Below are 11,475 nucleotides of genomic sequence, written 5' to 3'. Positions count from 1 at the left end.
AGCGGATCCGGACCGGGTCGGAACCGACCCGGGTCAACGGATCCGACCCGGTGCGTTGACCAGGGTCGAATCAGCTGAACCGGGTCGGTCGGACCGACCCGGGTCAACGGATCCGACCCGTCGCGTTGACCCGGGTCGGATCAGCTGAACCGGGTCGGTCTGACCGACCCGGGTCGGATCAGCTGAACCGGGTCGGTCGGACCGACCCGGGTCAACGGATCCGACCCGGTCGCTGACCCGGGTCGGATCTGTTGAACCAGGTCGGTCAGACAGACCCGAGTCAACGGATCCGACCTGGTCGTTGGCCGGGATCGGGTCGTGGCCGAACCGGTCAGCCGAACTCCGTGGGAGCGGCCCGCCGGCCAAGCCAAAAACGGCCTCTCGCCGGTGACCCAGACCGGCGCCGCCCCCAAATCGGCCTCCTGGGAGTAAAACCAAGCCTCTCCACCCACCGGGGTTACCGTCCGACCGCCGTTCGCCGGCCGGCGACCAAAACGAAAACCGGTTTCATTGAGGACTTTTGTCGAGCAGATGGTGTGCGCTACCAAAAACAGCAAATTCTGACCTGTTCCGGCGGATTCAGGCGACCCAACCTACCTTCGATGAGGACACACGGACGGCAGGGGATGACGGTATGGGCCGGGATTCGCGCGAAACGGCCGGCGCGAGTCCCGGTCAAACCGAACAGAAAAACAGAGCAGAACAGAGGCGGTTCGGGCTGGGGGGAGAGCTCACCGTCGACGGCGCGTCTGGGGCTTTCCGGTTGATCGGGGGGCGACGGCGACGCGGCTGGGAACCTGCAAGAACCAACTCTCCCCTCTTTTTCTCTCTATTTTCTCTCTTTCTCTCTCTATTTTTCTCTCTCTGTTTCTCTCTGAAATCGGCCGACCCTGGCTCTCTTTCTCTCTCTCGTTTTTATAGGCGAACGACGGCGTCCCCGGCCGTTACGTGCACAATGACGACGGCTTTGCCGGCCTACACTGCCCCGCGACTTTCGCGGCCATAGCGAGCCGGTGCGGGCAAGCAGAAGGAGGGGGGGCCGGTGCAGAGAGGGTGCAGAGAGACGGGGCAGAGAGGGAGAGAGAGCCTGGGAAACGGGGAAGACGGGACTGGCCTTAATGGCCAGTTTCTGTGGCGTGCTCGCCTGGGCCTCCTCTGACCGGATGACGACGATGAGGAGCGGCGCCGCCATGCGTCACGCTTCAGTCGCGCACAGGGGAGAACAGGGGAGGAGAGAGCGACCGGCGCAGGGGGAAGGAAGGAAGAGGGCAGCTGGGCCGGGCCAGGCCCAGCTCGCGCGGAAGAAGAAAAAAAGAAAGAAGAGAATGGGCTGGGCCGCGCGGGGAGGAAGAAAAGAAAAAGAAAAGGGAGCGGGCCGGGGGCCTGCGCGGGAGGGGTAAAGAGAAAGAAGGTCGGGCTGGGCCGGCCTTGGCCCGGCCCGATCCGATTTTTTTAATTTAATTTTTTTTTAATTAATTTTTTAATTTTTTGAAAATTAATTAAGAAAATATGCTCTAATAGACCCTATTAATGCAAATATGCCTAATGTCTATATGCAATGCATTTAAATAGAAAAATTTTTTGTTTTAGGAATTAAAGAAAATTAATTCCTAAATTTTGTGTAATTAATTTTTGGGCAAATTGAAAATAGGTGTCAACACTGAAGAAAAAAACAACAGATGTTATATATTATTTTAAGTTACAATTCGTATGGGCTTTGAAGAGATCGCGTTAGGCGATGGCATTTATCTCTTCGATGAGTAACAGTTCGTGCCAGGTTAGTAATCCAATAGCTTTCCTTCGATGGTTCACCTCATGGATGGTCACAACACTTGCAAAGACATGGCATGCGATTTTAATATGTGGGAGCATCATGCAGCATGAGAGGGCGGTCTCCTTGACATCCTTCCCTCAACATTAGAACACCACAACTGGATTGGCAACCAGAAAGAATCAACTTTTCTAATCTCCTCGAAAGTATCTCGTGGGAGAATAAATTAATCCGATGAGAGTAATTAAGGATTGAGAAAAAACAACAAATATTCATATGGCTGGAAGCTTTCCGGGAAACAGCGAGTAGAGGAAGTTGCTTTCTCAGTATCAAGAGATAGCGTGTGAGAACACCATGATGGACTGGTGGTGGTGGGGTACAATGAGAAGCATGCTATATTGCATATTCAAAGATAATGGCTTGAATTTTCATATTCGATTGGACCCCTCGACTCTCTCTGTGCCTTTTCTTGTTCATACTCTAGAAGCTCTGACCGTGTGATTGATTGAATAGTCTTTTGTGGGGTTGACTTGACCTGTCATTTCTCGAAGGCGGCCAATACGACCTTTTCCTCCTGCACGTTCTTACTTCTGCGTTGCTGGCTTGCACACTCTTCTTTCTCTTTTAGTAGAAACTGACTCGCACACTCTAGAAGCACTGAACAAATGTGACCGCTTACGGATATGGTTGACGTGCGATCGTGGGGCTTAGAATTGTGGAATTGCATTAGTAACCGCTTGTCACAGCATGTAGAGAGTATTGACTGCTTGTAAGCTGTTATGTTTAGTTTATTACAAAAGCTGGTGTGTAGTAATTGTAAAGTACACCACGATATCAAGAACATATTCTCTATGTATTTTCAATTTATTATTATATTTCTTCAGTATTTGCAGTTCCCTTCCTTCAAATTCATTGTTCTTCATCCTTGATACGCAATTCAATTTTTGTCCGAAACTTTTTTAACAGAAAACAACGATCAACCTTTTTTCACTATATGGGACAAATCCCGACTTCTAGGGAAACAGTATGTAATTATTAAGTCCGATCAATTCTCGTAGACTCATGGCAGTTCGTTTCACGTTATATTTCAAAGACACAATTGCCTATTTTCTTAAATACTGAGAGCTCATTCCAACACTCTAAGCCAACTCAATGAAGAGAGTTAGCTGTGCGGCTTGGGACGATTGGAAGGTACAATATATAAGCTAGTGAATACATACAAATGCATCCTGGGAAGCTCAAAAACTGTAAAGTATATAGGAGCTCAATTTGATGGAAGCGAGGATATGAGTGATGCATTAGATTACGTTAACGTTTGTCTTCATGCTGGTTGTTTTTTGTCGGTCGTTTTGTCTCCAGATGATGGATTAGGTTCATAAGGAAACAAGTTGTCACTCTCCCTATATATCCACAATGCCGTAATCCCTCATTCTGAAACTCTATTACTTTATCCACCAAGGTTCTAGCCAAAAAAAAAAGGTTTTTTTATTAATATTTTCCTATTATTGTTTCTCAAGTGAAAGCAATGCCATCCCTTCATTGAAGCAGCTAGCTTAGGTGCTTCTCTTGTTTGGCGTCAATCCTTTCATTAATTGAAACATGCCCTTGAAAGGGGTCATCATCCAGTCGTCTCATTTAGGTTAATGGGGTTGAAAAGGATATGGTGCAAACCCAATTACATGTATTGTAAAGCCGATTCGCGAGAATTGCCAAAAAAAGAAAGAAACTGACCATATCATTAACCATATGAAAAGATACCGACATACTTTCCAACAAACTTTGAGCATTTTGACGAGCCGACTGATTCACAAAATACATAGAGAGCTCGCCAATGTAAATTTATTCCAATTTCTTAGAAGCAGCACATATACTCCATAGATAGTTCAGAAACTGTACACAAAAGCATTATTGGGACACTGATCATCGTTTTCACTCCGCTTTCCCGGAACAAGCTTGAATCGAAGCTGCTTCCATACGGTCCTTGTTAACTCCAGCATTGCACATGTTCGCCATGGCTCTTGTGTATTGCATTCCGTACTCGCTAAGGCGTCCACAATATTGCTCGTAAGTCCTCACCTATATGTCACAACGAACAAATTCGACATTAGAAACGATTCACGAGAAAAATTAGATGTGAATACACATGTATGATGTAGGGATTGGTTGAAGTAATTGATGAGGACGTTATGGAGACTCACAAATGTCTTGAGACAGTCCCAGTCATCAACAACAGGTTGGTCTTCAGGTCGAACAGCAGTCAACATGCTTGCAGCAATGGAATCACCAAACAGGTGATTGACAATTTGGTTGATGCTGAGGTCAGCATGCGATCGGTGAGCAATTTGTTCGTCCAGTCTCTTCTGTGCTTCCACACTCTCAGCAGATCCTTTTGGAGCTTTTTGCACCTACAATTACCCACAACAAGTGAATCGAAAAGGTGTCCCGATTTCAAGAGACAAGACAGACATAGCAAGAAATACTAGTAAAAAAAAAGAACCGTATCTTTTGTTTAATTACTGGTCATAACAGATAAATGCAATATAATCAATGGTGATGGAGACAGACCTGGCGTTGGAAAAAGACCAAATCAGCATCCCGTTGGGGAACTGCCAGGGAATTCGAAGAAGAGAGCTCGTCCAAGGGAACGGAAGAGACTTTCTTGGAGCTTTGGCCCATGTAAGTAGAGAGGAAGGCCTTGCTGAGAACTGTGTTCCCATATTGCATCACATGGGACAAATTGGTCCTCTTCTTCACTGCTAAGTATTGCTCCTGCAATGTTTCCTTCCCCAAATCATGGGCATCACTGTTCTCACGTGCCCATATTCGGATTAATGGTGACAAACACCGAGAGAACAGAGAATGAGTACATGTACATTTGACAAAGAAATGTTGTAAAAGATGATGCCGTGCACGCTCGGCATATAGAGATAGACACACATGCTTATCTTGTTATTTGCCCATCTAGCTGGCTTTTTTTTTTTTTCTAAAAGAGTCATTTCTTGCTTTTGGAATTTTATAATCAAATGTGCACTTATAGTTACTGTAAAAAAATAGAGAAGCCGACATAGTAATACCTGTCCTCCATCCAAGCAATGCTATAGAGATCCCCCAAACAAGTGTCGTACTTAGACGGATCATCGTCTCGAGGGCAGTAGTAGCCCCAGCTGCTCTCGTTGGCGTTGGACGCCGTGGTCGCATATATCCCCATGTCCTTGGAGAGCAGCCCTTGCAGCATGCTCCCGGACTCACACGCCTCTATGTATACCACCATGTTCATGTACTTCTTCGCCTCATGCATTTGTTTTAGCACGTTCATCAGTTCATTTGCATATATGTAGTCCCCCACAGGCATGCACACTAGTCCCGTGCTCCCATGGTCGGTGTAATAGAAGAAGACGTGGTCGTTCGGGCCGCTGTTCAAAACCTTGCCACTGCCCCCGCTGAGGGCCGTCTTGTTCCCGAGAAGGACTGCAAACAAGTTGGCTGCTGTGGTTTCGTCACCAGTGTAGTCCTGCAATATTATCCAATTGGTTAATTAAAATCGAAAATCAATCATGCGAATATGCATCCTCCTATATAGTGGATGTAAAAAGTAGCTAGATAAAGAGTGTTGAATTAAGACCTTGGGAACTCCATGGTAGACATCAGGGCCGTTGGGTTTGTTGATGATGATACCCTTGGTGGGATTGTCCTCATTCTCGGCGATGTCGTCGTACATGAACACAATGATGTTCTCATCTTTCAGCCCATTTGCCTTAAGGATTTGGTAGGCATGGCAAACATCAGCCTGCATAGACACACATCACACAGGTCAATCCATTCATATTTTGTATATCTACGTGCTACTTATGTAGTATGGAAGTACGTACAGCAAGCCAATTGTCCATAATATTTTATATAGATATACGAGGAGAATATGATAAGAAAACTGTAGGTGATGCTTGATTCAGGTGGTGGATCACCTGGTGCCTGTAATTGTAATAACCGTTCGACCCAGCGACTAGAACAGCCCATTGAGTGCCGTCAGTAGCAGCATCCCCACCCGACTGCGACACAATTTCTTGGAAGCTCCTCCGACTCTCGCTCACAGCCGCCATCACCAATGCGGTGAGGAGGAGGAAAGGAACAAGGCTGCCATATGAGGAGGTCATCGTCATCACGATGGAGAGTTCGATGAGAAAGGAGATTGAGGAGGATGGCTTGGATGTGTGGAATGGGAGGGAGGGGTTTATATAGTGGTGGCAGGGAGGGGACTGCATGCGCGTGGGAACGTTGATAGCAACTCCTCCTTGGGTAATCCGATGACCCCCATTCCATAAAAGACTCGGAAAGATACGACCGAAGTCTGTCTACATGGATTTTTGTCGGTACCCCCACCAGTCTTCGCATATGCTCCACCCATTCCAAGTCGATTCTCCTCCTTCATCGTCATCTTCTCTCGCCCATTTATTATATAGTTTCATCAATGCTTCATTGTGGTCATTTTCTCGGTTTTCACGGATTACTCAATAATGAGGGTATCGATAAATAAGATGCTGAAGGATGAAAACTAATCAAGGAGCACTTCACGAAGCAATTTGCATAGTTGGCCAAGTCGAGGGATATAGAGCGATTTGTGGCACAATGACGTCACTAGAAATCCACCCGCAAGTGGCACAGAAACTAACCCGAGTCTTAAAATAGAGATGAAGTACAACTTTGGCACTACATCTTAACTTAGTAAGATCGTATTACAATTGCTTGCGGAATTGCATGCCGATTTCCCTAACTATTGCTAACTCATTCTCTCACCTCAATTTGTCGTTTGGTTGACATGTATACCCTTGCCGTTTATTCCAGAATTTGCTCTCGCAGCACCAACATCTTTAGGTTTTTATTTTTTTTGGCTCATAGACACAATTCGTCTTTTGTTCATTTATTTGGTAGGCTTATGATATTTTGCAGGTTTACACCTGAAAATAACAATTGTACGGCTCAATTGGATCAAAGACCCATGAAGGTGCTCTCTATCTGTTGCCACTAGAGTCTTAGGTGCTTTTCTTTGGGACTATATGTAATCAAAACCCTTGGAATGGTTTTTGCTTGCCAACGACTCACCCCATCATCACATCATTAAAAGATCGCACTACCAACTCTTCTGGTCAGAACTTTCTTAGAATTGCATGGCTTCCTTTATCCGTTGGACTTTTTTAATTCTTTGAAATAATGAGAAGCCCGTTTCTTGCACGAGAGCAATAATCATCTAACAAAGCACTTGATGATCTCCTCAGCAGTTCCATTTTAGAATCTAGCATGTGGATCTTCTAGACTTGACCTGACATGAAAGTGTACCCGAATATATACATTTGTTAATTGAACAGTGCATCTAATAAAGATAGAGGTTTTTCAGCGATGGTCTACAAAATAAAAGTTTATTTCGAACCCGACCCAATAGAGTTTTACTTTTTTATTTTTACTTTAACCAAAATCGTACTAGTTACCCATTTTGACATTTTTCAAATCCGACACGTTTGGAGTTTTCATAAGTATAGAGGTTGACAAGTAAATTAATATATGTTTTTTTATATATAATTTGCTGAAATTTACACAATATTCTTAATTTTCGTGGGAAGGCGGGAAGGTTTTTTTTCTCTCTCTCTTTTTTGGGGTTTTAGTTTCGCTGAAACCAAGGGACCTCACAAATGTGAAAGACATGACAAAGGTGGAGATGAGTCCAAGTCCACTAGACAAAACTAGTTGCAGCAACACTTAGTGGTTGAGAGTATACGAGGGCGTGGTTCCATAGAAGACTTCAATGGCAAACCCCACTTCCAGTTGGTAAAAAAAAAGGGATCGCCTCTTGATCACGTTTGAATACTAAACCTCAGTCCAATTCATTAGGCAATAACGCGCTTCATCATTTAGACATTGACCCGGCAAAGACGTGGCCTGCGATTTCTAAAAATTTTGTGGAACAATCATGCAGCAATCAGTGGGTCGGTCTCCTCCACATCCTTCCCTCAACTTCACTGGATTCGCAACCACAAAACAATCATTAATCTAATCTCCTCGAATGCATCCCGTGGGATAATAACTGAATCTGAGGAGGGTACTTAAGGATTCAGAAAAGTAACCAATCTATTATAATTTGCTGATGCGAGCATTGAAGTGGAAGCTTTCCGGGAAATGGCGAGTAGAGGAAGTCGCTTTCTGGATATCAAGAGATAAGCGTGTGACACATCCTCCCATGTTGTTACAAATGCTAATTGTGGATTTAGTGCCCCACTAAGACATCAATATTCACAGTGGACCGGTGGGGTCGAATGAGAACTATGCTGTGTTACGTATTGAGTGATAATTGTCTTTAGAATTTTCATTTTCAATTGGATCTCCCAACTTTCTCTGTGTTCTTCTTTTCCATATTTATGGGGCTGAAATTATGTGATTGAATAGGTCCTCCTCAACCTATTTTGGTTCGAGAACTCCTTTTCCTTCCCCTTCTTCAATCTCCAACCTGAGATTTTCATAAAGAAACCTCTAGTCGACAATAGATTACGACCCATTGTGCGCCACATCTATGAGATTCCTTGATTTGCGCTGAAGAATCACTCGATCATTGTCAAACTGATTGTAGTCCTTTTCTCTTCACGAGGGTCCCGCCAAAGCATCTTTTACTTCTAATAGGCCATGAACTATATTAGAATCATTCAATGAGTCCATAACAGAAGTCCTGTAATCATTTTTTGTGGGGTTTGGATAGAGGCCAAAAGTCATGAGCAATCGATACGGCTGAACAAATAGTGGTTATTTATTTCTCTGGTTTCATATTTGGGAGAAGTTGTAAATGTAGAATATCCAATTTATGTTTCTTTCCTTAACAATGAAAGGAGTTGGCACGATGCTTTAGTCTTTTCGAGGAATTATTGGTGCTCCTATTCGTAAGTTGTGAAAAATTGCATCTCATGTTGCATGGTTTGGCTGTGGTGAGGTTGACTTGACCTGTCGTCTCTCGAAGGCGGCCAATACAACCTTTTCCTCCTCCATCTTCTTATTTCTGTGTGTGTTGGCTTGCATACTCTTTCCATCTTTTTCAGATGAAGCTGGCTTGCACTTCTAGAGCAGAAACAAAAAGAAAGCAAAAAAGATGAAGATGTTTTTGGGTTTTACAGCTGAGGTGAGGTGAGATGGGGTCCAAGGTGTGATAGGCGTGGAATGTACTTCAGAGTTTTTAAAGTCGACCGCATCGAGCGCATCGAAAACAAATGACTAAAAATGAAGCTTTGATTGAAGTCGTTGATGGCGGCGATATCGACACCATGTCAGCTATCTGTTCCCATCCAACATTCCTATCTTATTACGTCATATGTTTCTGCTGCATCACAAACATCTTTAAAAAAAATGAGTTATGCATGTACAGGAATTGGGTATAGAGAAAAACAGAAGGAAAAGCAAAGGGACGTGGAAGAGAAGGAAAAGCATCTCTCACTCTCCTCATATGCTTCTCAGTTTAATGCACCCTTCCAATTATCGAAACCACAAACAATCCAGCTTTATGCTAATCACGCACCACCAATATCACTACTTCTTTTCAACACATGATATGTGATCAAAACTAAAGTCTTCCTTTCGAGCATTTGAATGGGGCATTTGAATGGGGTGCACTTGCTGTTATTGAGTTTAATGTCTCGAAACGAATCATTGTGTACACCCACTTTTCAATAAGGTTGCGTACTCGCTCTTCTCTGGCCTCGCCGAGGATCCACTTCTTTTTACCGCTCATAAAGGTTCGATTTTGTTCTTTGTCAAAACACTCGGTGAGCCGAGGCTCGTGCTCAAAGCTTACCAAAACGTTCATGCAACCAAACGAACGCAAGGCAAGAGAAAGGGTATCAAAATTCCTTTAGCGTTCGGATGCATATCGAAAGCAACGCTTATATTCTGAATACACTCAAACTATTCCTCTGTCTTGTTCGCGTTCGAAAGAAAGTAAGTCGCAGCATTTGCAGTATCCCCTTCCGGTATCTCCGCTCACTCCCTTTCCCTTTCCCTCGACCCAAACAAGCGTGAGCGAGAAGCAACCCGGGCTTCATGGTGGCGAGTCTCACATCGCATTTAAGGACGATAACCGTTCGTTCAACTTATTATCTGTGGAACAAGCATGAGTTGGACAAAAATACAGTCAAGATTCCCGATTCCCTTGGTTCCAAATTTCAACGAGATTCTCACCTACTTGGACCCATGAATTTCGATTCGAGTGAAACCAACTTCGATTTCATTATCTGGTCGTTTGCTTTCCCCTCCCGGGTCTCTTTCACAAGTCTCCGTTATGCTTTTTCGAAATCGGAGGGGTCCGCCCGCTTCCATTTTCTTTGGCAAATCCTATCGACATCCGTCCGGCCGATCCCTGATTGATATGCAGCACTAAGCCTCGCGTCCAAAGCATAAGTTTAATTAGACTCGCCCCGAACTTGATATCCACTCAGGAATTGATAAACTAATGTTAATTATTACTTAACAACAACAGCTTCAATTCAATTTCTCCACGTGGACTGAAAGAACATACGATGATTCAAAGATGTTGTTATATGCGAGATCCCTTCATGCTCTGGTAAAGTTTTCAATCCGACAAGGATCATCACTTGTTGGGAGAGACTTCATCGCACCGAGTCGTCGCGACTAGCAATTTATTCCATATTTAAAAGGGTAAGTATTCATTTACCAGATTATGGCCATTAGTGCTTTATCGAAAATTAGTGCTTTCTTCATGTGAAAGCAACTTTTCATAGATTATTTAGCTTTGACACGTTAGCGAAACACGGTCAAGAGCAACTTTGCAAACGCAAAAACAAATTTTAGTATAGCAATTTTTACAAAAAAAAAATTAACCTTATCAATTAGAAAATTTGTATATGTAAACCAAGTATATACCTACAGCTACTCCTCCACGCATTCAATAACTTATTTTACCAAAAATGAGATGAGTATGTGGCAATTAGCTAAGCGACTGTCCCGCTGTAGCGAGCAACTGGATGATCACTAAAACTTTGCATTATAAAGGAAAGAACTTTTCAACCTGTCAAAAATAAGTGATTATCTTTTCATGTGGTTATTAACTTGTCATAGAGAAATATTAAGCTCAGATGAATCAGTGGTTAAAATAAGCGACTCTTTTGATGCAATAGATTTTCAAATTGAAACAATAAGTATTTACTCATCAAGAATGAATGATCTTTTAATAGAAAGGGACTTCCTATTTTCTTTTATCAAAGCTAAGTTTCAACATGTTAGTGCTAGTAATTTTCTTCATAAAAGTTACTGATCGGTGTACAAAGTTACTTGAAATCAACTTAGGTTATGTTTATTTTGGGAAAATGTTTTATTTTTGAAAAATGTTTATTAGGAAATTATTTTCCAGAAAAATGACAATATTTTTAATGTTTGGCTGAAATCTGAAAAAGAACTAGAAAATATTTTCCGTCATTTGAATTGATTTTCTTATATACAGATATACTATTCGAACCCTAGTATGCACAAGTGCAGCTAGGTAACCAAACATAGGCATTGGGGTCCTGGGCCTCGCCCTTGATAGACCCGGGCTGAGGTGTCGGATTCGGGCAAGGGCAACGGGGTCATGGCTTCGGCTTTGATGGACCAAGGCCCAACCTCTATGGACCTAGGCACAAGCATCGAGGTCCCAAGACCAGGCTCGGTCTCGGGGGATTTGG

At 43.4% G+C, this 11,475-nt stretch overlaps 1 protein-coding gene across 1 annotated transcript; it reads right to left on the bottom strand.

Moving 5' to 3' along the window:
- Window positions 1-3,477: 3,477 nt before the first annotated feature.
- Window positions 3,478-5,991, bottom strand: LOC115693554 (vacuolar-processing enzyme-like). The gene is made up of 6 exons (XM_056320258.1): window positions 5,734-5,991; window positions 5,394-5,558; window positions 4,846-5,282; window positions 4,337-4,574; window positions 3,970-4,176; window positions 3,478-3,847 (listed from the first exon to the last, which is right to left on the bottom strand). The coding sequence occupies exons 1-6, from the start codon at window positions 5,926-5,928 to the stop codon at window positions 3,701-3,703; spliced, it is 1,389 nt and encodes a 462-aa protein (XP_056176233.1). The 5' UTR covers window positions 5,929-5,991; the 3' UTR covers window positions 3,478-3,700.
- Window positions 5,992-11,475: the final 5,484 nt, after the last annotated feature.

Source organism: Syzygium oleosum, unplaced genomic scaffold, assembly GCF_021117445.2.
Source record: "Syzygium oleosum isolate NSW1041296 unplaced genomic scaffold, Sole_v2.1 Sole_v2.20, whole genome shotgun sequence".
Lineage (NCBI taxonomy): Eukaryota > Viridiplantae > Streptophyta > Magnoliopsida > Myrtales > Myrtaceae > Syzygium > Syzygium oleosum.
Note: the sequence above shows the minus strand (reverse complement) of the source record. Positions and strands in the feature narration are given on the sequence as shown.